Source organism: Hylobates moloch, unplaced genomic scaffold, assembly GCF_009828535.3.
Source record: "Hylobates moloch isolate HMO894 unplaced genomic scaffold, HMol_V3 SCAFFOLD_19, whole genome shotgun sequence".
NCBI lineage: Eukaryota > Metazoa > Chordata > Mammalia > Primates > Hylobatidae > Hylobates > Hylobates moloch.
Window position 1 is genome coordinate 59,945,219 of NW_026652294.1, and position 26,643 is coordinate 59,971,861.

Here is a 26,643-nt window from a genome sequence, read left to right on the forward strand (position 1 = left end):
GATGAAGAAATGAAATTTCTGGGAAGTACAATGCATAGTCCAAGATCAAATGGACAGAAAGGCACTTCAGAAGACAAGAGAAAGGCAGGTTTTAAAATATTTACCAGCATATTCAGAAGTCCTGTGTGATTCTTTGCTCATACTTAATCTTTTTTATTTTATATATATATATTTTTTTCATATCTCTCTTTTTTTTTTTTTTTTTTTTGAGGAATCTTGCTCTGTCGCCCAGGCTGGAGTGCAGTGGTGTGATCTCGGCTCACTGCAACCTCCGCTTCCTGGGTTCAAGCAATTCTTCTGCCTCAGCCTCTCAAGTAGCTGGGATTATAGGCACCCACCATCACGCCCGACTAATTTTTGTATTTTTAGTCTAGATGGGGTTTCACTATATTGGCCAGACTGGTCTCGAACTCCTGACCTCATGATCCGCCCACCTCAGTCTCCCAAAGTGCTGGGATTACAGGCGTGAGCCACCGTGCTGGGCCCTTATTATTATTATTGTCATTTTGAGATAGGGTCTCGCTATCACAGCGTGATCACAGCTCACTGCAGCCTTAGCTTCCTGGGCTCAAGAGATCCTCCTACTTCAGCACCCCAAGTAGCTGGGACTACAGGTGCACACCACTATGCCCAGATGATTTTCGTAATTTTGTAGAGATGTGGTTTTGCCATGTTGCCCACGCTTGTCTTGAACTCCTGAGCTCAAGAGATCACCTGCCTCGGCCTCCTAAAGTGCTGGGATTGCATGGTTAAGCCACTGCACCTGGCCTGTTCAGACATATTTTTTTTTTTAAGTGTACATAATTATCCTATCATCGGAAGGATTTAGGTTAAATAAGATAATCCCAATTGTTACTCAATTTCTCTGAACCTTAATATTATCATCCTATCTTTAGGAGAATTTAGTTTAAATTAGTGAATCTCAGAAGTTACCTGACTTCTCTGATCTTCAGTTTCCTCATTTGTAAAACAGGGAAAACAAAACTTGCTTTATACTATTGTTGTGACTAGATATAAATATAGACATGAATCTAGATACATGGATGTATAGCCTGGAACACAGTAAGTATTCTGTAAACATTATTTTCCTCTCTCTACCCCAAATCTCTTAAAGGACAGGGACTGAAAAACTATTTTTTTTTTATTGTGTTTCAACTCTCCAAGGCCCCTAGCACATTACCTGTTGAATGAGAAAGAAGAATCATATGCTCCCAATTCCTTCCCTGGAGAGGTTACATTATCAAGTTCTCTACAAAGTGGAATATTCCACTCATGTTAAAATCTTATAGCTGTTTTTAATATCATATATTGATGAATTTCAGAGAGCTAAGAATTTGTGGTATATAAGAACAACAACAGAAAAAAAGTATAAGGGGAATATAGAAAAGGAACCAAAAAAAAAAAAAAAAAAGTTAAGACTAGGCCTATAGAGCTTTTTTTGTTTGTTTGTTTTTTGAGATGGAGTCTCACTTTGTTACCCAGGCTAGAGTGCAGTGGCATGATTGCGATCTTGACTCACTGCAATCTCTGCCCCTTGGGTTCAAGTGATTCTCCTGCCTCAGCCTCAAGTAGCTGGGATTACAGACTCCTGCCACCGCAGCCCAGCTAAATTTTGTATTTTTAGTAGAGACGGGGTTTCACCATCTTGGCCAGGCTGGTCTTGAACTCCTGACCTTGTGATCCACCCACCTTGGCCTCCCAAAATGCTGGGATTACTGGAGTGAGCCACCACGCCCGGCTGAGGCTGGGCCTACAGAGCTTTAAACGCCTCGCATAAAGACATGACTTTTTAAGTTTGCAGAAGAAACTCAAAGCAGTGAAAACAATGGGACTTTCTAGAAATAGAAAGTCATTGTTTACCCACAGGTCAAATAAAGTGCAAGTAAAAGGAAAGCTTTCTGTTTTGCCCTGCCATGCTCAGCAGCAGTTTTCTGACCCACACACAGCTCATGCAGCCTCCCTCTTGCTCTGCTGGGAAGTGACTCACATTCCATACGCTGGGACATTAATACCCTAGCTTTTGGCTGATGCTGTAATATCTGTATGTTCCCTAAAGAAGACAGGGTGTGGTAACATTTGCATGCACCCCTAAAAAAGAGAGGAGAAGAACCTCCCAGAAAGTTGTTGAGGAAGAGGGTATATGGAGAAAGAAGACCAGGTGAAGTAGGATTTTCTGATGCCCCTTGCACTCACCTAGTCAAAGAGAAATGAAGCAACTCGGGCTGGTACAAACTCTAGCAGCTGGCAGCACATGGCACAGAAGTAGGAAGAGCCACAGCCTTCTCTTATATATTATTCTGAAAAGGGCTGATGGACCCCTGGCCAGTCATTAAACGATCTGCAAATTCATTACTTTATTCCACAAACATTTTTTGACTGTCTTTTAGTGTCAGGCTCCATACTAGGTAGTAGGGATTCAGTGACAAAGAAGATAAACAAAGCACTAGCCCCACAAGATGGTCCTGAAAAAGGGATCTAAGATAAAATATGGGGGAAATACAAAATACTACACCCCACAGATGAAATTCCCAAAGCATATTGATTCATTTTTTTAGGAGCCCTGCACCAAAGAAATCCATTTCACTCTGTTTAACCCAGTGTATACCTAAGATGTTTATCCATAAAAACTTTTTCTTACGTGTCATCTGTTAAAATCAGCTGATATATCTTAGGACATACTTTAAGGAACAGTACACTTAATTTAACAAAAAACAAAATAGGAAAAACAATTAAAAATGTCATTTTCTGCATGTTCATAAAAAGCCACTTTTGAATTGTTTATGTATTAATAATTGTCTCACTTGCTGATAAATCCTCAATGTTTTGGGATGGATTGGAAGATGCTTCTACTTGGCATCTGTTACGATGTTGTGCACAGAGTGATATTTAAGATCTCTCAGGATGTGAGAGCAATCTGGTTGCAACACCTGCCTCCTTGGTGATTAATGCCATTAGTATAGCTGGCGAGGCAGGGGCCACATCCTCTCCCACCGTGCTGCACATTCCTCTGGGTGCCCTTTCCTACAACGGCGCACTGTTCTAGGATCGAGTGCATCTGCCCTAATCTATTCTGGCTTTGTTGACTGAACCATGATGCCAGTCTTCAGGACATATTTCTAGCTTATTAATCAACAATTCTAAATGATCTGCTTCAGATACCAGATAACCCCTTTCTCCATTCAATGGACACTTTCCATGGGAATCATAAATTCTGTCATTTCGCAGATATGGGTTGCAAATGTCTTTTCTCAAGAAAATTGTACCTAAAAGAATTGTACCTAAAATAATTCTTTAAAAAATTGTACCTAAAGGAATTCTTTAAAAAATGTCTATCTATATGTATATCACACAACTTTCTATATAGAACATTTTATATTCATTTTAAAATCTTGTCATATGTGGATGTTCTGTGTGATTCACAGCTCTATCAGAGAAAGGTGATGAGGATAATATTTTGAAAAGACAGTATTTCCTATTCTGATATCTGAGTTTTTCTTATTTTTAGATCCATTGATGAGTTCATGTTTTTAAAGACTCTTCCCTCTATGCCTATGGAGCTGATATTTAATTTTATTTTATTTTTAAAAATGAAAGAGTCATTTTAAAATACAATCAACTATATATAAAAATAGTCTGCCAATTTTGAGGAGGTTTAAATGGTATCTTTTACATCTTCAGGACAGTTTTATTACTCTTAAAATATATCCAACAAAATAAGAAGTTGAACATCTGAGGCTTTCAATTTTCTCCCTGGTTTACCTGTAATTGCACAATAGAAGATATATACTGGACAGGCCAAACAAGATGCCCTCCTCATTCCCATCTAGAGAACTTCATCCTTCCATTTGCCTAGGCCAGAAACCTTGGAGCCATCCTCTACTTCGTCTTTAGATCTAACCAGTTAAAAAGTTCTATTGTCAAAATACTCTATTTAATTGATTCCAAGAGGGACAACTTTTCATGCTTTAACATATGTGAAATCAGAATACATCTCACAATCAGTAGTATCTTATATTCCCTCTCACTCAGGCAATAATCTTGACATAGATACCTTTGCCTACACAGGTGCTAACGTCAAAACAGCCAGTATCAAACCCACAAAATGAGTGTCAGCCACTTGGGAGAAAATTCTAAGACAATATTGGAACACATTCAACCTCTAGGAACCAAACGGCTGTGGAGGTTGTAGGGAGATGAGGTATCAGAATTACAGGTGCTTAACTACATTGTCATAGAAGGAGTCAAAAGTTGGCTAGCTCTATGTAATTGTAGAGCTGAATTGAGAGCCCAGCACCAAGACTTCTGCTTCTGACAAAGATGAACTAACAGGAACCAGATTTAATATTCTGCCTAAAACAATCAAAAAGTCAGATGAAACCATGGTTTTTAAGATATTGGACATCAGGCAAACAAGGGCAGCAATTCTGCATACTCAGGAAACAAATCAGATAAGGCCCCAACATTGCCCCAGCTTACTGCCTTGAAAGAGTTCCTAGGCTACAGCTTTGGAAGTATGAAGGCCTGTAGAGCTCAGTAGATTCCCTGAATTGAGTAGACAAAGCCAAGAGTCCAAGGAGACCAAAACAGTTAGAATTTCTGGGACAAAGTAACAGAAAGGAGAGAGCTATACAGAAAGACAACTCTGGAGACCCAAGAGGGTTTCTTAAAGTAGCCAGCAGCATACTAATCAATACATAAGTGTGAGGAAATTACCTGGCCTGGGGAAAGAATTACACAAAAGAATTATAGAGAAGAGTACATAGTGCTCATACAGGGCTGAGAATAGTATCTTATCCCATCAGCCAAAGTGACAAACTTTATAAGTCATGGAACATTGAGTAGTCTACTCAGAAAGGCCCTGCCTCAGTAAAAGGGTACAATTAGCTCTAGAGCAAACATGGCTTTGGTCCTGTCTACCACATTTTAAGACCCCAAAGGGTCAAACTGATTTCAGTAACTTAACTGCTCCCAGAACACAGTTCAAGGATATTTACAGAAATACAAAAATATCTAGTACCCAAAAAAGTAAAATTTGTAATGTCTGGCATCCAGTCAAAAAATATGAGGCATGCAAAGAAACAAACAAAAAAAAATACAGCACATATTAAAGTGAAAAATCAATCAATCCAAACACAGACTGGATATTAAAATAGTTACTATAATGGTGTTCCATATGTTCATAAGGTTACATACTGAAAAATAAATCTCCAGATCTGGAAAATTTCACTGGGGCATGGTACCAACCATTTAAAGAAGAAATAACATCAATTCTATACAATCTCTTCCAGAAAAAAAGAAGACAAGAGATTACTTCTCAACTCATCGTTTGAGGCCATTTTGTGCTAATACTAACACCAAACAAAGACAATACAAAAAAGAATACGACAGACCAGCATCTCTCATGAACACAGATAAAAAGTCTCAACAAAATACTGCCGAATCAAACCAGAAATCTATATAAAGAATAATACACCATGACAAAGTACAATTTATCCCAGAAATGCAAAGTTGGTTACTTAAAAACCAATTAATGTAACTCATCACAATAACAGTCTAAAGAAGAAAAACCACATGATTTTGTCAGTTGATGTAAAAGAGAATTTAATAAAATTCATCATCCCTTCATGATATTAACTCTCAGCAAACCAGGAAAGGAAGGGAACTTCCTCAGTCTGATAAAGGGCATTTATAAAAACCTACAGCTAACATCATACTCAGTGGTGAGAAACTGAATGCTTTCCTCTTAAGATTGGGAATAAGATAAGGATCTCCATTGTCATCATTCCTATTCACTATTGTATTGCATGCGTAGCCAGTACAATAAGACTACAAAAAAAAAAAATGGCTTACAAATTGAAAAGAGGCAAAACCACTCTTACTTGTAAACAACATGATTGTTTATTGAGAAAATCCATCATCTACCAAAAAACTCAGAGCTATTGAGTAAGTTTATCAACTTTACATAATACATGGCTAGCACACAAAAATAAATCATGTTTCTATGAACTAGCAATATATAATTGGAAATGGAAATAAAGAATACAACGCCAAGCCAAGTGCAGTAACTCCTGTAGTCCCAGCTACTTGGGAGGCTGAGGCAGGTAGATCACTTGAGCTGAGGAGTGTGGGTCTGTAGTTTGCTATGATTACATCTGTGAATAGCCACTGCACTTCAGTCTGGGCAACATAGTGAAACCCCATCTCTAGTTTTAAAAAAGAGAATACAATGCCATTTGCAATAGTTACAAAAAATACAACAGGTGTAAATCATATAAAGTATATGCGATCTTCACGCTGAAAGCTAATAAAGGCTAATCAAAGAGATAAAATAAGACCTAAATAAACAGAGACATAAAATTTTCATACCTTATAGATTGAGTGACTTAACATGGTAAAGATGCCAATTCCTACCCTCTCCAAATCAATCTGTAGAATTAACACAACAAAATCCTAGCAAGACTTTTTGTAGATATGGACAAGCAGATAGTAAAATTTATACGGAAAGGCAAAGACCCAGAATAGAAAAGCCAAAATGAATTTGAAAACAAGAATAAAGTTGGAGAAATCACACTACCTCATTTTAAGATTCATCTTAAAGCCACAGGAATAAAAAAAAAGGGAGTATTGATGAAGGGACAGACACATATCAGAATAGAGTCCAGAAACAGACCCGCACAGAAATGACAATAGATTTTCGACAAGGTTGAAAGACAATTCAAAAGAGAAAAGGCAGTCTTTTCAACCAATGGTACTGGAAGAATTGGGCATCTATAGAAAAAAAATTCAACCTACCTATCAAACTTACACCTTACACAAAAAATAACTGAAAATAGGTCACTGATCTAAAGATGAAATGTATTTCTGCAAGAAAACATAGGAGAAAATCTTTGTGTCCTGGTCTTAGGCAAGTTCTTAGACATAACATTAAAAGCACGAGCCATAAAAGAAAAAAAAATGATAGCCTGGTTTCATCTAAATGAAAAGCTTTTGCTCTGTGAAAGATAACATTAACCAATTTTGAAGAAAAAAGCTATGATAGAGAAAATATTTCCAATTCAAATATCCCACAAAGGACTTGTACCTAGAATATATAAAGAACTCCCAAAACTCCACAAAAGAAAGTCAAGCAACACATTTTTAAAAAATGAGCAAAAGACTTGAACTGACACTATGCAAAAGATGAACAAGGCACACTGTGGTAAGTAGACTAATGTATCCGTCTCCCCTGCCAAATATGTCCTTAAATCTGTGAATGTGTGATATTATGTGGCTAGGGGGAATTAAGGTTGCTAATGGAATTAAGATTGCTAATCAGCTGACCTTAAAATTAAGTGATTATCCTGGATGATCTGACTGGACTCAGTGTAATCACAAACATTCTTTAATATAGAAGAGGCAGGCAGAAGAGGAAGCTTGAGTCAGAGAGAGATCTGAAGATGCTACGCTACTGGCTTTGAAGATGCCAAAGAATGCGCATAAGCTCCAGGAGCAGGACAATCAAAATTGAATAAAAAGAAATACTCCCTCAATGCTTCCAGAGCTGTGTTCTGCAAACACCTTGTTTTTAGCCCAGTGAAACCTATTTCAGTTTTCTGACACCCCCAGAACCATAAAATAATAAATTTGTGTTGCTTTAAATCACTTAGTCTGTGGTAATTAGTTACAGCAGCAATTGCAAGATAATACAACATGAAAAGATGTTAACATTATTAGCCATTAGGAAATTGCAAATAAAAACAAGTATGAAATACCACTACTCACTGATAAGAATGGCTAAAATTTAAAATGCTGGCCAGGTGCCGTGGCTCACATCTGTAATCCCAACACTTTGGGAGGTTGAGGTGGGCAGATTACTTGAGGCCAGGAGTTTGAGACCAGCCTGGCCAACATGGCAAAACCCCATCTCTACTAAAAATACAAAAATTAGCCAGGTGTGGTGGTGTGCACCTGTAATCCCAGCTACTCAGGGAGGCTGAAGTGGGAGGATCACCTGAGTCCAGGAGGTCAAGGCTGCAATGAGCTGAGCTGTGATTATGCCACTACACTGAAGTCTCAGTGACAGAGTGAGACCCTGTTTCAATAAAAGAAAAGAAGAAAGAAAGAAAAAGAAGAAAGAAAGAAAGAAAGAAAGAAAGAAAGAAAGAAAGAAAGAAAGAAAGAAAGAAAGAAAGAAAGAAAATACAGGTGCAGTATATCTAGAATTGGATCACTTCTCATCATTTCCACAGCTACTGGTACAGTCCAATGCATTGTCATCTGTGGCCTGGCTTAGTGTAATATCTTTCCAACTGCAGTCTATTCTCAGTATAGCAGAAATCTGATCAAGTCATTCCTCTGTTCAAAATCCTCTAACAACTTCCCATTTCATTCAGACTTACAAACCCCACAATATCTGTGCCATTCTTCCCCCCGCCTCATATCATTTTCTCTAGCCTTTTTGAAACTCACCTAATTTTAGTCACACTGGCTTCTTTGTTCTTCATGAAATATATCCCGAATGCAAATACCACAGGACATGTGCACTTGCTTTTCTCTTTTCCTAGAATTTTCTTCTCCCTGACTTTTGCATGGTGACCTCTTTTCACTTCCCTTAGATCCTTGTTCAAATGCCATGTTATCAGTGAGTCCTTTCTTTATTAACTTACTGAAAGTTGCAGCTCCCCTGCATCACCCGTGGCTAGCAGCCTATACCCATTTCCTGTTCTCCTGCTCTGGTTTGTTTCTTCCATGGCTCCTATGAAGATAAATGGATTTTGTCTGTTTTGTTCTGTGCTGTGTTTCCAGCACCTAGAACAGTTCCTGAGCACATAGCAGGTGCCCATTAAATATGTGCTGTTGAATGAATATACCCTTGAGTGGCTTGTGAGGATAGCCTGAAGCAGCCAGGGGCACGTGGAAATTTCTTTAATGTTTTGTGCTTTCTTTAAAAAATCCATTTGTATTTTGCACTTTATAACATAGAGGCCTGTGTTTTATTACAAGTGTACTTTACCTCAAAATCTTTGAGCTAGAGTGATAGTCCAAGAATATGTTTACCCATAGCCATTATACATCAGCATAAGCCACAGGCTGAGAAGCACATTTTCAAGTATTAAAAGCTTAATTTTATCTTGATATAAATTAGTTAAGTGACCTCACCATGCAAAGAAGGTAGAGAGAGAGCTTTAGGATCTCCAGGTGACTTCAAAACATACAGATACAGATGAGAGCTCTGCAAAGCTGGAAATATCAAATTGATAGCAAATAGGCTGGCTCTAGCCCTAAGAATATTCTGAGTATACTTGGAAAATATATAATATAGTATAAGTCAATCAATCTTGTGAGAAATGAGCTTTTAAATTTTAAGAATCAAAAGCAAGGTAATGTCAGCTATATTTGACTATTTTTATTGGGCTGGGGGAGTTGAGAAGTAACTAGGAAAAATGAAAAGGCTGAGTGTTACCAGTGGGTAGTCTTTTTCTTTAAGAAAGGAGAAAGAGTACTTTGATCTTGCTCTATTTCCATTGTCTGTATTTGTATTAGGCAATTGTAATGTCTTTTAATAAAAAGATGATTTTAAAAATATCACCAGCAAATGGCAGCCATTTGATAAACTTTTCCTACTTCTCTTTATCCTTCTGGCACTTTCTACCATGGTCTTTCTCCACTCTCCTGTTTTTGCATTGTTCCTCTGAGGCTTGATAACATACGGGGAAAAAAAAAACTTGGATATAAGTTCAGAAAGAAAATGAGTTCAATGTGGGGAATCTGAGTGCCAGAAGTTTGAAGAGAGCATGTGGCGAGCTGATGGTGCCTTTTGGCAGAAGACAGGGGAGATATCTGGCAGGACTCCCCCAGGCGTGGAGAACTGCTCACCTGGCCACTCCACTGGGCCCTGCAGAGCAGCCTCATGTTCCCTGCCAGTGGGTCGCCTCACAGTCTGTAAATGTAAGATGGAAGATTCTTCCAGGGTGGAGAAACATAAGTGAGGCAGTTTGTTCAGCATCTGCTATAGATTGTGGTGAGATGCATGCATATGGTGGACTTTATTGATATCAATCATTTTGTCATGAGGCATCATCAGTGCTAAGGTAAACGAATCAATTGCATTTTGTCATTATGTATAATCATCAGGTTGTGTATTATATAATTTACCCACTGTCGGTCTTGAATAGGACACTTTTCATCGAGGTATTTATTTGCAGACTTGGAGATGATATAGGGCTCTCAATTTGCTTCAGTTTGTTCCTTAGGAGCTTCTCCATCTTTATTTTGTGATTCAGGCCCTAGAGGTCACCCATCCCTCCCTAACAGTAGGGTAAGAGGAATGTCTATCTGAGCACAGTAGTCTAGCTCCTCTATGAGAACAAGAAGGTATGGGCATGAGAATAAAGAAGCATCTTTACCATTAAAAACATGCTCCCAGGACACTATACAGCCATTACTGCACACATGCATGACATTCCCTTTTGCACCTAACAGTAATTCCTAGATTCCTAGATAATGAACACTGATTCAGGTACGTGACAGAAATAATTAGAGGATTTTAATTCTTTCAGCATTCCATGAACAGTTCTTAAGAGTGATCTTTTAAATGTACTCTTTTCTAACATCCAACCATGATTTACCAGAGAATTATGCCTTTATCAATTTCTGGTTTCCATCTTCTAACTTTAGAAATTTTTCATCTTATAGAAGAAGCTACCAACACACATGACCAAAGAAAAATCTCACCTGAATTATTATATCAATGTCTAAGTTACCTCATTCTTTATTCTATATGCCAGAATCTTTTAAATTTATTTTATTTTTTTGCAGAATTACATTTTCCACTGCTTCTAAGGGAGTTAGAATGTACAGCGTTCCCTAAACTGGTATCTCTGATTTTTCACGTGTTTATAAGTCCCCAGTCTTTCTTTCTGCCCCCTCTTTTTACCTCGAGGCTAATCCTTTGGCAAGCTGCCTTTTCAGGACTTCTGAGAATATTTCTCCACTGCATACCAGAATAACTGCATCTGCCTTTCTTCCTTGACCCATAAGTCCATTTAAAGCAACAAACTCCCCATATGTCAATTGTTTTCCACCAGCTAGTCAACAAGTAAAGATATCAAAACACATTCAGTAAAGATATTCATTCTCATTTCCCAAACCAGAGAGACATATGGAATGAAATACTCAATCAGGGATCTATTGAAGGATTCTGCATAGTAGCAAAATCTGGAGACAATATGCCAAGCAATGTCAAAATAATTCTGAAAATGCAAGTCCTTAATACAAGGGCTGTCTTATTTCTATCTGTATCTGCTGCAGTGCCTAGAACAGTGATTGTCAGACTGTGTATCATAAAATGCCTCAGATTAATGACTCAATTTTTGGCTTAGGTACTGTGAGAACTTGTACCATCTATCCTAGCAGGACCTGACTGGGTAGACATCTGAGTCACCTTCCCCTGATCCATCTACCTGCTTTGCAAATATCCCACTACAGAGACTAACAGCGGGGCTGTGACCTGTCCAGAGAAACAAGTAAGTTCTTAGGCTCTGGAATCAGACTCTGAGCTCAAATCTTGGCTCCATTACAACTGTGTGACTCTGTGCAAGTCCCATAATCTGGCTAAGCTTCAGTTATCTCATCCATAACATGGGGATTAATAGTACTTTGCTCATGAGGTTGTTATAACAATTACATGGGATGATCATGTGAAATTCTCAGCAAGTACATGTATAATAAGCACACTTTTTTTTTTGCTAGTATTGAGATATCAGGACACAAAGGTCAATAAAAAGCTTCATATAGGCTAGGCACAGTGGCTCATGCCTGTAATCCCTCACTTTGGGGGGCTGAGGTGGGTGGATCACTTGAGGTCAGGTGGATCACTTGAGGTCAGGAGTTCAAGACTAGCCCGGCCAACATAGTGAAACCCTGTCTCTACTAAAAATACAAAAATTAGCTGGGTGTGGTGGCATGCATCTGTAATCCCGGCTACTTGCAAGGTTGAGGCAGGATTATCACTTGAACCTGGGAAGCAGAGGTTGCAGTGAGCTGAGATTGCCCCATTGCACTCTAGCCTAGGCGACAGCATGAGAGACTCAGTCAAAAACAAACAAACAAACAAACAAAAACAAAACACCAAAACCCAAAAACCAAAAAACCAAAACTTCATGTAATCACTGCCCTACATTAATTCTGAAAGAACTTGTTTTAGTACTGACCAAAGACCACCTTGTAAATGAAGGCCATGTGACTTCACAGTGACAGGAGTGAATTTGTGCTATCTTCTCACTCTCCCCACTGTCTTCCACCAGGCATAGCACACTACACATCATGCAGGAGCTGGGATACAGTCTGTCCTCATGTTGGACAGCAAAACTCATGTTTGTACAGACAGTATTTGTAGCCCCATGTCTGGTTCACTCCTGATGCGCCTCAGAAGGACAGGCTTCCTCTTTGGGACTGCAGCTGGTAACCCGACTTGTCCCACCGAAGCTAATTCACATGCCAGAGCATGAAGCCTTCTACATTTTCAGGTTCTTCATCATGTTAGTGGAGGTGTTGTTCCCTGTCTGTTTAGTGGGGCCAGACCTAAGCCAGGGGAGGATAAGTCAACAAGTCCAAAGGTTGCCCATCTCTGTGTGTCTTACTTTTGGTTGCGGAGAGCTGGGATTTATACTGCCCTCGGACCAGCCGGCAGGTGGACCCATCTCCGTTGCAGACCCCACAGTTATCTTCCTTGACGGTGCTTCCCAGCTGGTGATCGCAGCCAACAATCTAACAAGAAAGAGAGACGTGTAATTCAACCAAGCACCTACCGATGGCAAAATCCATTATGAGGCCAATCACCACAAAATAACCCTCCCTTCTTCCCTGAGGGGCCTAAAACATAGTTCCCATGAAAGAGACTGAATTCAACTGGAATTTGAATCAAGCTAAGAAAGAAAAAAAGGCAGCATGGGTAAAGATGTTTTCAAAGTTCAGATATACAAATAGAAAGAAGGGTAAAAGAAAGAGAATGAGAGAGAATAGGGAGCAGGGTAGGGAATGATGGGGAGAAAGTAAGAGAGATGAGAAGATCCTGAATTACTGATGTTTTAGGGCCTTAATTCAAGAATAACTCCTGTGTTAATAATTATGATCCACTCAAATGACAAAAACTACAACCAAGAGGTAATGGTAGCAGGAAACATTTTATAAATGATCTCCATGTTCCACATGGTTCCTTAGAATGTATGCTGCATAAGGATGGGCGATTTGTATGTTGGGTTAATTAATGTATTCCAAGCAGTGAGAACAGTGCTTGGTCAATTGTAGGCCCTCAAAAAATATTTGCTGAGTGATAATGAAAATACTTCCTTTTCTAGCTAGCACTCCAGCTTAAAAAAGAGAATCTGCAAACAGATACAAAGTGTGTGTGTGTGTGTGTGTGTGTGTGTGTGTGTGTGTAAGAGGAGGGTTGCGTGAAGGGCAGCAGGCATGAACACCATTAAGACCCTGTCATTTACCTTATCCTGTCCTGTACCAGGCACAGTACAAATATCTCATTCATTCTCAAAAGAGCCATGCAAGTAAGATATCTCCATTCTACGGTTGAGGCCATGAATCTTACCCAAGGTCACTTAGCTAATAAGCAGCAGAGTTCTGAAGACTTCTAGTGAAACATTTACGCCTGGTCCAAATCAGGCCTAACAACATCACAGGCTTTTACAAAGCATGTGGGTAATGCCATTTGTGTCTTTCCTCTTTACTTTCTAATATCTGAGTTTTAGAAATTCAAATCCAAACTATGCCAGGTTGTATGGCTTACAGTTCTAGTTAGATCAAATATGGAAAGATTTATTCCACTCCCAAACTATTTCAATTACTCTCTTTGACAAAATAAAATGATAATGGTAGTGACAACTGAAGGGACTTATGGCTTCTCTTCATACAGTCCCCACAGTTTGTCTTGCCTTTGAAAAATCTGGTTGTTAATATGATCAGAGGCTTGAGGCTTGATTTTCTTTTTTATTCCTTTTATTAATAATTGTAAACACACGTTTAGGCGAAGGTTTAAAAACATAATTATTTAACATTGTGTTATATATGTACTCTATTTTTAAAATGTGGTAATGTGTGTTTTTTCATTAATAGCAAATGAACATCTTTTAAAAATAGATGAAAAGCAACAACCCCTTCAATAACTGTACATTTTTTTAAAATGCAAAGATGTCAAGAAAACATGGTACTGAGTTCTAAAGTCAGGGACAAAGGCAGATGGGCTCTATCCCTATGGGTTCACTGTAGCTGAGGAGCAGTTTGCCTCAATCTATTCAGAGGCTGCAGTGAGGCCACTTCAGAAAGCAACCGAATTTCATCCCTGAAGTGCCAAGCATGTGCTGGCTTAAGACTTCTTTGGTGTATTTCTACATAACTGCAATAAAATTATTTTCAAAATTCATATCTGTAGATGGGCCCGCCCATGAGCTGATCACTTCTGTATTCACTCTTACATTGTGAGTACAGTGTGAAATGGGATTACAGAAGTACTTTATTTATACAAGAATTCATTTAACCGGTTAGGCAACATTTATTGAGGACCTACTATGGGCCAAGCACTGTGCTAGGAGCAACATTCAATGGTGAATTTCAGCATCTATGGGACCACTCTCATGAGACTTTACAGTCTAGTGGCAGAGGGAGATAGTGCCCAAATCATCATACACAATAAGTGTAAAATGATAATCATGAAAAAAGGTATAAAACACAGACACATGGCGCTCTGAGAGCATAAAATATGGAGAATTCAATTTGGTTAGGGAGGCAAGAGAAGATTTCCCTTAGGGAGAGACTTTTTTGAGCTGAGATGTGAATGAAGAGTCAGAGTTAACAACGGAAGGGAGGTGTCACATGAGGTTCACCATGTCCTTTAGAAATGCCTGGATACTAGCTAATTGGAGAGGAAGCAAAAAACAAAGTTGGCCTCGCCTTAGAGGGACAGAATCCTTTGAGAAAGCATGGCAGTTCTAATTTAGGCAACATTCAAAGCATTACTGAGTCTACTATTGTTGTGGTTTTTGGGATTGAAGAGGACTTAAACTAACAAGATCCTTGACTATGTGGAAAGACAGCATGGGCATCGGGCACAGGAATTTCCACTCTCAGGCATCCCAAATCTAACTGGATTTACTCCTTAAACTATAGGAATTTCAGGTTTCTCAAAGGATTTAAGTTTCTCTGGAAAATTTCTAATGGACTCTGATGCCTGTAATGGAGCCATCTTAGAGAGAGATCGTGAAAATCTCTCTCTAAGTCTAAAGATTTCTTATGGTTCCAAAACCATTTTAAGTAAAGAACAATTCAGCTTCACAGATCCAAAGTAACAGTAATATTAGGAATAGCTAAATAGAAGGTGACATACTTTAAGAGTAACTTGGCTAGACACCTAACTTAGTGCTCTCAGTGTGGGTTTATGGACCCCAGGATATGAACCAAGTCAGTTTTAAATGGGCTTTGTTTAGCTTCAGAATTTAAAAGACAAACATCTCCCTGACACAATTTTTTTTTTCTTCCCTTTCTCTGTTATCAATTCCTCTTCAAGATGCCAAAATCTTCCAACTCAATTATTTTTTAAATGTGGAATATTTTATATCAGATAAAATGTTCTTACTTTGGTCCAAGTGGAAAATTGTTTGCAGGGATATCAGGATAATCATACTTGACATATCTTAATCTGTTGATTTTGAGTAACTATTAGATTAATTAAAATTAGTTGTTACTCTAAGACCTACTATTAATAACAGAGAGAAAAAAAAACAGAAATACAAAAATGGGCTTAATTGGCCCTCTGTGCACACGCTATTATTTTTTGCCTAGAATACTCTTTCCCTGTTCTTTATTTGGGAAACTCCTATTCATTCTTCAAATCCCAAATTAGGTGTCTCCTCAAGAAAGCCTGTCCAGATTCCAGAGGTAACTGCCTTATTGCTGTATGTTTCCATAGCCATTTCTTCATACCTTCATGTGGCAGAGGTTTCTGGTTGTCATCAAATATCCATCTTCTCTTATTTTTCTTGTACTGGACCCCAATTTTATCTTGGTTAGCATTATATGCAGTTAAAAGAATACATTTCTCATTGGTCATGAGAACAAATCATAATTACTGAAATAAAAGTAGAAGTGTTATGTGAGGCTTCTGGGAAGGCTACTTAAAAGAAGTTGACTTAGCTGGGGAATGCCTTTTCTGCCCTCTGCCTTCCTACCTTCCTGCTGGCTCTAGCAGCCATCTTGGAAATGAGACAATCTTGAGAATGGAAGCCTTGTACTCAGAATGGCAGAGCAGAAAGAGAGAAAGATTCTGTTTCCTGAACCACACTTGGACGGATTACATCTTTTCTTTGGGAGAGAATAAATCCTTTATGTGTCTAAGCCACTATTATTTTGGGTTTTTTTTTTCATGTATACCCAATTCAAATTGTTACATAACTTATATTGAGTTTACTCTCTTAACACGTCTATCTCCACACAACATCCTGGGCTACCTGAGAACCTATGTTTTACTAATCTTGATATCTCTGCTGCTCAGCCCAGTATCAGACATTTGAGATGCACAATAAATGCTGCTGAATCAATGAAACACATAATGGTTTGCTAATAGTTCCAATGTAGTTTACAGATAGGCGACCTTAGACTGCAGCCATTGATATACAAGTCTGCAAAAATGTGGGCATGCATGTGTGTAATTATGTATATGTACATGTGTTTTTAACTGTGCACACAAAGAAACAGACATACCATAAATGACAGCAAGAGGCTAAACCTAAACCTCTGTCCTGATGCATGAACAAGAATTGCTGTAAAGGGCTATTATTTTTCAGAGACTATTTCCCAAGTGCACCTATGTTAATTATTAGAGAAGTGTCACGGAAGGCAATGTTTAGGTCACTGAGTTCCCAGACCCACCCCATTCTGGACAAAACATTTAAGTGAGATAATGACCATTCATAACTTTGGCAACTGCATGAAATTTTCTTGCAAACAGTGGAAAACTGAGTATTTTGGTTTAATACAGCTTATTAGTACTCCACTATGAGGTGTCAGCTGGATGCAGTGGTCTGACCTCATCCTCATCCAGAATCATTGCACAGCGTTGTTTATTTTGCAATATTTTAATCTCAGGTAACAAAAAAGTGAGAAGCTCCAAGAAAAATTTAAAGAAAGGCAAAATAGCACCCTGAAACTTACCAAATTAATAGTGTTTTCATTGTTTAGACACCACTAGTGGGTTATCAAGTTCTGCTTTCATATCTTAAATGTATGCTTTTTGTACCCTCTCTTATATACATATAAGTATACAAAGATATGCAGCCCCTTGTCTTATTTTGGAGTTGAGCAAGCACACTTAACACTGCTGATTTTTCTTTATTCTTCTTTCAGATTTACTAAAGGGAGGGAAAGAACTGCCCCCCGACCCACCCCCCTCCCCCCTGCCAAAAAAAAAAACAAAAAACAAAAAACTAGGATTATAGCATCCAATCCAAGTTGGCTGAGAGACTTAGTATATTGTGCAGACTTTAGGCATCAGGCCTGCAGTAGGGGTTTCTTCCTTCACTTTACAGAGCTGATAGTAAGAGAACAGGCAGTATGCAAGACTGAAATTCTCTAGACACTAAAATATGTATAATAAAATGTCTTCATTAGTAGCCACAGGAGAAAGATCACCATGCTAATAATTTGGAGAACATAAATAAACATAATCCATAAGCTGATATCATGCCCCAGACTGACATTCTTAGGATGGGTTCACACTGGCTTCATTTCAAATGGTTTCCCATAAGGACCTGAGTCTAGCATCAAATACTGAGCCAGTGATGTCAAGCTTTTCTTGATCCAACACCATGAGGTAAGAAACTTTTAAAGCCTTCTATTTTCAGCACTGGGAAAGACAAATATGGAAAACGAAACTCTGCAAATCTGGTCATAGCTGCTCTTATTTATATTTACTTAATTCAGATAGAACTTTATGGGTAACAGTGTGATTTACATAGATTATCCTTTATTTACTAATTATTTTAATAAATAGGGGAGGGAGTGCATTTCTAACCTCATCCTCAAAATATTTAGATATTCATTAATTTGCTTATGGTTACCCTTTCATTAAATAATAAAAAGATTTATAGCATATAAATAACAATAAAATTAAAAAACAAATGAGTGAATGGAGCAAAAAGAAAGGCAAAGGTAAGAAAGACAAATCTAGAAATGAGAGAACTAAACATAATGCACACTATGCCGTCCCCTACAGTTGCTAGATGTGATGGGGGAAGGTCACATCTGGATTTGAGCTTCCTAGAAAATAGGAACACATGAGCAGTTGTAAGAGTCAGAGAATCTACTGGATCTTTTAAAAAATGTATGCAATAATGTGTTCTTTATAGTAGACAATAAATACTTGTGTAATAAATGAATAAATCAAAAACCACTCAGGAGCACCATAATTAAAGTACCGAAATAATAGATACACATTAATTGTGCGTCTTCTGAAAGACAATGTCATATAACAATGTCCCAATAACATCTGAGCAAATAAATACAAGCAGTTTCGAAGAGGTGGCTCTAATAACCTTTGAGGAAGCCTAATGGTCAGGGGACATTTGATAAAAGCAAATTTTATGCTGGGCGTGGTGGCTTATGCCTGTAATCCCGACACTTTGGGAGGCCAAGGCAGGTGGATCACTTGAGGCCATGAGTTCGAGACCAGCCTGGCCAATATGGCAAAATCCCATCCCTACTAAAAATATAAAATTAGCCCAGTGTGGTGGCAAACACCTGTAGCCCCAGCTACTCAGGAAGCTGAGGAATGAGAATTGCTTGAGCCTGGGAAGCAGAGGTTGCAGTGAGCCGAGATGGCATCACTCCACTCCAGCCTGGGCAACAGAACAAGACTTTGTCTCCAAAAAAAAAAGCAAATTTTAAGAAGCCAAAACAAATCGTCCAGGTAAAGAGCATTATGATGGTCTGATTTACTCCAAGGACAGACTTTGGAGTACTTAGGGCTGGGCTGGCAAAATTCCGGCACATGTGCAGCTATACCTCCTACCAGGACCACAGTAGATATTACTAATCAGCAGCAGCACTTTCTGTCACTGAGGTTTTATGTGGCTCCAGATCCTTAAAGACACTGGGCTCTAGAAGCCAAATCCCATAGACTATAGTTGTCAAATCAGGAAACTAAACCCATTTACCATTTCAGAACCAGAGAAAGGAATTGGTTGCCTACCTTTTAAACAATTATCCATAGATATTATTTATCTTAAGATTTCAATGATTTCAAGTTGAGATTATAACACTGAGGTTCAGAGAAGATAACTTCCCCAAGGTCACATAGCTGATGAATAACAAAACCAAAATTCCACCTTGAGATATTTTGACTATAAATTATAGTAGGATGCCCATTAACCATGAAAACGCATAATATACAATATTTATATGGCAATAGTGAGTGGTAATAACAAGTTTGAATATTCTAATCAAGATCACTACCTCTAGAGCTACACTTATGCACAGGGATGAGCAGATGGTTTCATCTGTGATCTGTGACTTAGAAGCACATATAGCAAGTGAATGGGAAGGTGCTCAGCCCCAACACACCTGTAGTCCACAACTCCTACCCCTCCCCCTGCCACATAGGCAGGCATACATAACTCTCTCATGGTTTGCTATGGGTACCAAAATTTCCTCTTTTACACACTTGGTTTTTCGGTTTGTTTTTTTTTGTTTTTGGTTTACAACTAGGGTTTCCAATATGAGAAAACAGAATTTCCAGTAATTCACAAAGGTGCTAACAGTGCTCCATGAGCTATGTTTACTATTTCCAAAAGCCTAATGGAAATACATTTACCTGCAGTAAAACTACATAAGGTCATCAAAACACCAATCATCTCATTATACAAATAAGCTGAATCCTGACCTTTACTGTATTTATTTTTTAATTGCAAACTCAGGTCTTTTAGCTATAAAATGGGAAAACAAATTATTACTTAATACATGCAGTGTTTTGAGTAGATGGAAATTTCCAAAACACAAGGCCCATAGGAAAAAAAAAATAATAAAGGGCTCCTTTGTGTTAAGAAGTTGGGAACCACTGTTGTAGTCCTTTGTTTGTTGTTCCAATACCCTTGGGAGGAGTAACACATGAAGTTGCTGATTATACTTAAATTAGACCAAATAAACTGAGCATAAGGCATTATGCTGGCTGTTATGGTGCTGTTGGGAATACATTTAGGTGGTAGGTATGGTCTTAATCTAGGTGAGGGGGTTTAATCAGATTATTTCCTCAAAACAGGTGAGAGTAGAAAGGGAGTCAGATCAGTATAACTAAAGGTCAAAGGGGCATGGAGGAGGGGAAAGACAGGAGGGAAACCTGCTTACAGAAGGAACCGTGAACTAGTGTTTGCCAAAACTTGCTATTTTTAGATACATAGCTTCTCACATAATTCTTATAATAACCTTGAAAATTAGCTACAATTGTGTCTATTTCACAAAAAGAAAACTGAAACAGAAAGATTACACAACTTGCCGCAAATCGCATTACTAGGATTTGTTGTCACCAGAGTTGAAGTCTAGGCTGAATAGCACTGTGTCATCAATGAGCATCTCTCTAGTCTATGAGATACCATGTTCCCCTTGAGGTTTAGATGGCAATGAAGAGACACGCAGAAGGAGGATGCACATCCTCCCCACACCTGGCATTCTCTCTTCTGGGGTTTAGCAGTCATAGCCAGGACTCGCAAATTTCCTTGCAGGTTCACCAGACCCTTACAACAGCCCACAGTGTCCTATAGCATCTATGTGGACGACCACTCTGACCTCACTCCCTCTGTCTCAGTCTCTTTGCTGTTCTTCAAACACAACAAACACTTTCTCATCTTAGGACAGCCCTGAGTGGCTACCTCTGGCTGTAACACTCTTCCTCAGGCACTTCGACGGCAGTTGCCTGACTCTTTGAAGTCTTCGTTTGAGAAAATCAATACCTTCTCAATAAGATCTACTTTGATCAGACTATTTAAAGCTGTATTTCTCCTCAGTCATAATATTTATTTTTTAACTTTTAAGTTCAGGGGTACATGTGCAGGATGTGCAGCTTTGTTACATAGGTATATACGTGTCATGGGGCTATATTGTACAGATTATTTCATTGCCCAGGTACTAAGCCTAGTACCCAATAGTTTTTTTCTGATCCTGTCCCTCCTCTCACCCTTCACCCTTAAGTAGGCACCAGTGTCTGTTGTTCCCCTTTCTGTCTTCATGTGTTCTTGTCATTTAGCCCCCACTTACAAGTGATAACATGCGGTATTTGTTTTTGTTTGTTTTTTTGTTTTTGTTCCTGTGTCAGTTTGCTAAGGATAATGGCCTCCAGCTCCATCCATGTCCCTGCAAAGGACATAATCTCATTCTTTTTTGTGGCTGCATAATATTTCATGGTGTTTCTTTACCACATTTTCTTTATCCAGTCTATCATTGATGGGCATTTGGGATGATGCCATGTCTTTGCTATTGTGAACAGTGCTGCACTGAACATACATGTGCATGTGCCTTTATAATAGAACAATTTATATTCCTTTGGGTATATACCCAGGAATGGGATTACTGGGTCAAATAGTATTTCTGTCTTTAGGTCTTTGAGGAAGTACCATGCTGTCTTCCACAATGCTTGAACTAATTTACACTCCCACCAACAGTGTATAAGTGTTCCTTTTTTTCCACAACCTTACCAGCACCTGTTATTTTTTGACTTTCTAATAATAGCCATTCTGACTGGTGTGAAATGGTATCTCACTGTGGTTTTGGTTTGCATTTCTCTAATGATCAGTGACGTTGAGCTTTTTTTCCATATGCTCTTTGGTCACATAAATGTCTTCTTTTGAGAAGTGCCTGTTCATGTCCTTTACCCGTCTTTTAATGGCATTGTTTTTTCTTATAAATTTGTTTAATTTCTTATAGATGCTGGATGTTAGACCTTTGTCAGATGCACAGTTTGCAAATATTTTCTCCAATTCTGTAGGTTGTCTGTTCACTCTGATGATAGTTTCTTTTGCTTTGTAGAAGTTTGTTAGCTTAATTAGATCCCATTTGTCAATTTTTGCTTCTGTTGGTTTTGGCGTCTTCATCATGAAATCTTTGCCAGTTCCTATGTCCAGAACGGTATTGCCTACATTGTCTTCCAGGGTTTTTATAGTTTTAGGTTTTACATTTAAGTCTTTAATCCATCTTGAATTAATTTTTGCATATGGTGTAAGGAAGTGATCCAGTTTCAATTTTCTGCATATGGCTAGACAGTTATCCCAGAACCATTTATTGAATAAGGAATCCTTTCCCCATTGCTTGTTTTTGTCAAAGATCAGACAGTTGTAGGTGTGTGGTCTTATTTCTGGGTTCTCTATTCTGTTCCATTGATATTTATTAAGCGTATTATTCATTTTCTATCTCCTACTAGGTCAACGATATTTGGATGCCCTGCTCACTGTCCACCTAGAACAGTGCCTGGCATACAGCAAGCAACTAAAATATGTGTGTTCAATGAATGAATGGATTCAGCCTATAGGCAACACCACAGGTGACAGGGATATATTGCGATTTCAAAGAATTTTCCTCTTTGTCTTAAGCTAAAACATAACAGCTGCTACCATTTAAAATCTCTGCCACTGGTTCCAAAGACCAAAGAACACTCTCTAAAAGAAAAAGATCTCTAAGGACAAATCATTTTATAACACTGTAATCTGAGAGTTTAATTTCCACTTGTCACCTTGCCTGCTATGTCTCTGGTCCTTCACTCACTACTCCAGAATTGCCTTGGGGCATAAATGTTCATTATTTCCAAGTGTACCTCCCTCTGACTTCCTTCCTGCTAGGCACAGTGCCCCAGGCTTCATGCCCCGACTCTTGACACCAACTCTGGATCTAGATTCACTTTGTACTTGATCTACTGAGTTCCTGATTCCTGGCTCTTCCTAATAGACTTCAGCTTGGGCAACCCCCTGGCCTGGCTCTTCCCTTTACCTTTTGTGAGCTCCGGCCCTTTGGCTGGTGGTCTGGCTGGGGCAAAGCCACATTCTTTCTACACCTAACCTACACACTCCCACCTCCACCAAAGGGTAGGAACTTTGGCAGCCTCTGTGGTTTAATTATAGAGGAGGACCTGGTTTCATAGGAATAAACTTTTGCCAGGTGCTAATTTTTAAGGGTCCTATTTCTGTCCTTTATTGTTTGAGCTAAGACTGCAAACATTTAAAATAATTTTTTCCTGTATTGCCTTTCTTGAGGTCAAGAATCTAAACCATCTAACGGCTGGATAAACACTCTGAAAGGGAAAAAGAGAATAAGTAAGTCTGATTTCTAACGTTTATTAAAACTCTCAGGTGCTCCCAGTCTGATTTATTGTGTTCTCGTCTTATTTACTTCAGGGTCTTGGATAAATTCTTGTATAAATTTATTGCTAAACACATCTGGATTTTTTTGCATATTTTGGTGAAATTTGTTTCTTTAGTAGTCTTCAGCAAAAATCCTAAGAACTATCCTAGTATAGACATTTGTGCATACAGACACTACAATTCACTCTCAGCAGATGGTCAGGGACTTTTCTTTAGCAGGCTGTCTTCTCCCTCCCCTGCTTCCAAAATTACGGTGTCTGGAGAATGCGAAACAAAATTATACAAAGGCCTGACCTCTGGCCTTGCTTCTATCTCTCAGACTGTGAAGTACCCAAGAGGGAAAGTGTTGAATTTGGCCTCACTTCACATAGCGTTAACTGTAATTCTTTGTGAATTGTGGTGACATCATGGTATACTTTGACATCACTGCTCAGACTCCCTTCTGCTGCTGGGCATACAGTACATAGTTTTTGTTTAAACACAAGAGTCCTTTGTTGAGAAGACAGGATAGCAGCTGGTATTCTGCCCTGGTACAAATGTGGATCTTACTGGAATGTGTCTGTTCAGTAAGTCACCACAAAGTAGCTATTCTAGTATGATGGCTGGAACTCACACGTGTACCTCTGAAAATTTTTCAGGAAATTTATATTTAAAGAGTTTTAAATTCCAGATATGGTCCATAATTTAAACAAAATTCTACACACAATTAAACTCTCGTTTACATGTCTGGATATGTTATCTGAAGTCAATATTCCAACAGCAATAGTGTGCTGGCTGCATTTGTGTGTCAAGGTTACAGAGGATGGAAAAGGAAAGGTGAAGAGGGATTTATCTATGTCCCCAAACAATTCTCCTCCCATCACAACTGTTCATGCATCTCAGATCCCTAAGTTAGGAGGGCTTGTGTCATTCTTTGGCTCTTACCTCGTTACCTCTCAAAACTTATTACTTTATATTAATTTGAAACTTCTTTGACAGTGCTGTCAATATCCTGCTTTCAAAGTCTGTTAAAGACATCCTCAACTGATATATTAACAAATATAACCCTTTTTCCTTCCTGGTTCTCTACTGCCATTTCTGTCTGTCTACATTGGGTCTCTTTAGGGTAGAGCCTGGAGAGAATTGATTAAAAGCAGAGTTTAAGCAAAAGCATCATCTGTAAAGTAACTCTAAACTTCTGTCCCTCAAAAGTATCTCAAATGCATGCACAAGGCAGTGAATTTTCAGATCAGCTTGAGAAACTAAAGACTGTTAATCTAAGATTCTTTCCCAGTGGAAAAAGCCATAGCACAAAATATTTGGATGAGATAGTAAATTTCTTCTGCTAAGAAAATATAATTTTTACTCTGTCACAGAACAAATGGAGCCATGACACGACCCCCAGTTCTACCATAAACTTTACAATTGCTAAAGGTATATTTCCCCCTCTGGAAATGTCGCACTTAAGACCAACAAGACCATAGTGCTGCATCTCAGCTTTTGATCCACATATTCACTTTCCTCGCCACTGCTTACCCTGGAACATCATTATTTATACCAAGAATCTATGTGTTGTGGAACCCTAAACCACAAAAGAGGCAGCATGACATTGTGATGCAACCAACAACTCAACCTGGATGTGATGGCTTGAATATATCACTCTCAGTATGACTTCAGTTCTCTTGTGAGTTATATAATCCGACCTATTTTATATACTTGTTCTAAGGATTTGAGGTGATAGCTTATATAAAAAGATCCAGTTCATTGCCTAGCACATAACAACTCTGACCACTATCCTGGAATTTCTGGGACAACTCGATTTTCAAATCTTCTATTTCATAGTCTCCAGAATTATCAGACCCCGTGTGCTGATTATTTTGGGGGGGATAGGTAGTCACTGTGCAAATAGGAGGTATTTTCTCATTATATATGTGAAATGCATCTGAAAATATCGGGGGTGCCTTAGGGATCTGGGAACCTGTAGACTCCAAGTCCCACAGCTCTAGAGACAGGGTCAAGTTTGCAAAAGCTCAGATCTATTTCAGCCCCTTTGGATTTGATAACAGCATATAGGAAGTAAGATCACAACTCAAATTCCACTGAAGGAATATACTCTCCTTGAGAGGTCAGAGCAGATGGAGTTCCACCGGATAATTTTTTTTTTTTTTTAACTTCCCTCTACCCTGCTAAAGTAGCCAATGAAATACCAGCAAGCCTGGTTGGCTCTTTGGGAAATGACCTCTGGTAGGGTTCTATTAGAAATGAAAAATACTTTTCTGAAATTGCTGTGGAGTAGCAAATCATCTCCTCTGCATTCTACTTAAATTAAAGAGAAATGTTTAGGATTCTGAAAACATCCTTCCTTAGCTCTCCAACTCCAGGACTACTGGTCTGCAGTTAAATCAGGAAGCACTTTCAAATATATACAATCGAGTAACTATCATTAAATATATTTGTCAGCACAAAATAGAGATTTCTCATTGTCATTCTTCTAAAACCTAAGGTGCTGGGAAAGACATATTTTCAGGGACTGGGACAAGAGCCTGGGGTCCTGTTTTCTCCTTTGGAGTTCCTGCCCATATGAATGTATCAATATGCCAATTGAATGTAATGAAAGAAAGTGGGCATTCAGCAACCCATATTAATATATGGGATATTCAAAATTTATTTATTTTAATGGAGAAGAATCCCTGAATCTAAATGAATAAGCCAAAAGCAAATCAGTTACAATCTTTTTAAAAGGAAAAGTAGTCTTCTGGAAGTTGGGAATTTAAATTCTTATTAATCAGAATTAACAATGAACCAATCAAACAGGAGTCACAAAATCCTAAGAGAAAAGTGAGCTGGCTGATTTTTAATGATCCCCAAATTTCCAGAGCCAGATGAAAGGTGAGCTGCTGGATATAGTGATGGGACTGAGCTGGAAATAGCTGACAGCAATTTGGCTACCCTTACTAACTCTAGCCTTGTGGGTTCAGCATAATCAGTTACATTTTGCTGAATCACTGCACTATTATGACAATGGAAAAATGAGCTGTTTCTCCTTTCATTTTAGACAAAAGCAAATTCACTCAAAGGCGCTGAGATGAAAAGAAATGACTGCATACATTTTCCCATTCAGAAAGATTAAGATTCCACTAACCCCCCACTCACATGCATAGAAATGAATTCTTTTTCTTTCCTGCTATAGTCCTAGTTTAAATCCAGCTGAAACTACAAATTCCGAACCTGACAGAATTCAACACACAGTGTATGTCTAATTAGAGAGTGAAATTAAATCATG

At 38.5% G+C, this 26,643-nt stretch overlaps 1 protein-coding gene across 1 annotated transcript in view; it reads right to left on the minus strand.

Annotated features, from left to right (window-relative positions):
- The window catches only part of ADAMTSL1 (ADAMTS like 1), a 454,301-nt gene that overhangs the window by 281,826 nt on the left and 145,832 nt on the right, over window positions 1–26,643 (minus strand). The window contains exon 5 of the mRNA XM_032138382.2: window positions 12,621–12,747. Coding sequence (XP_031994273.1) covers window positions 12,621–12,747 — 127 coding nt within the window. The remainder of the gene's footprint in view (window positions 1–12,620; window positions 12,748–26,643) is intronic.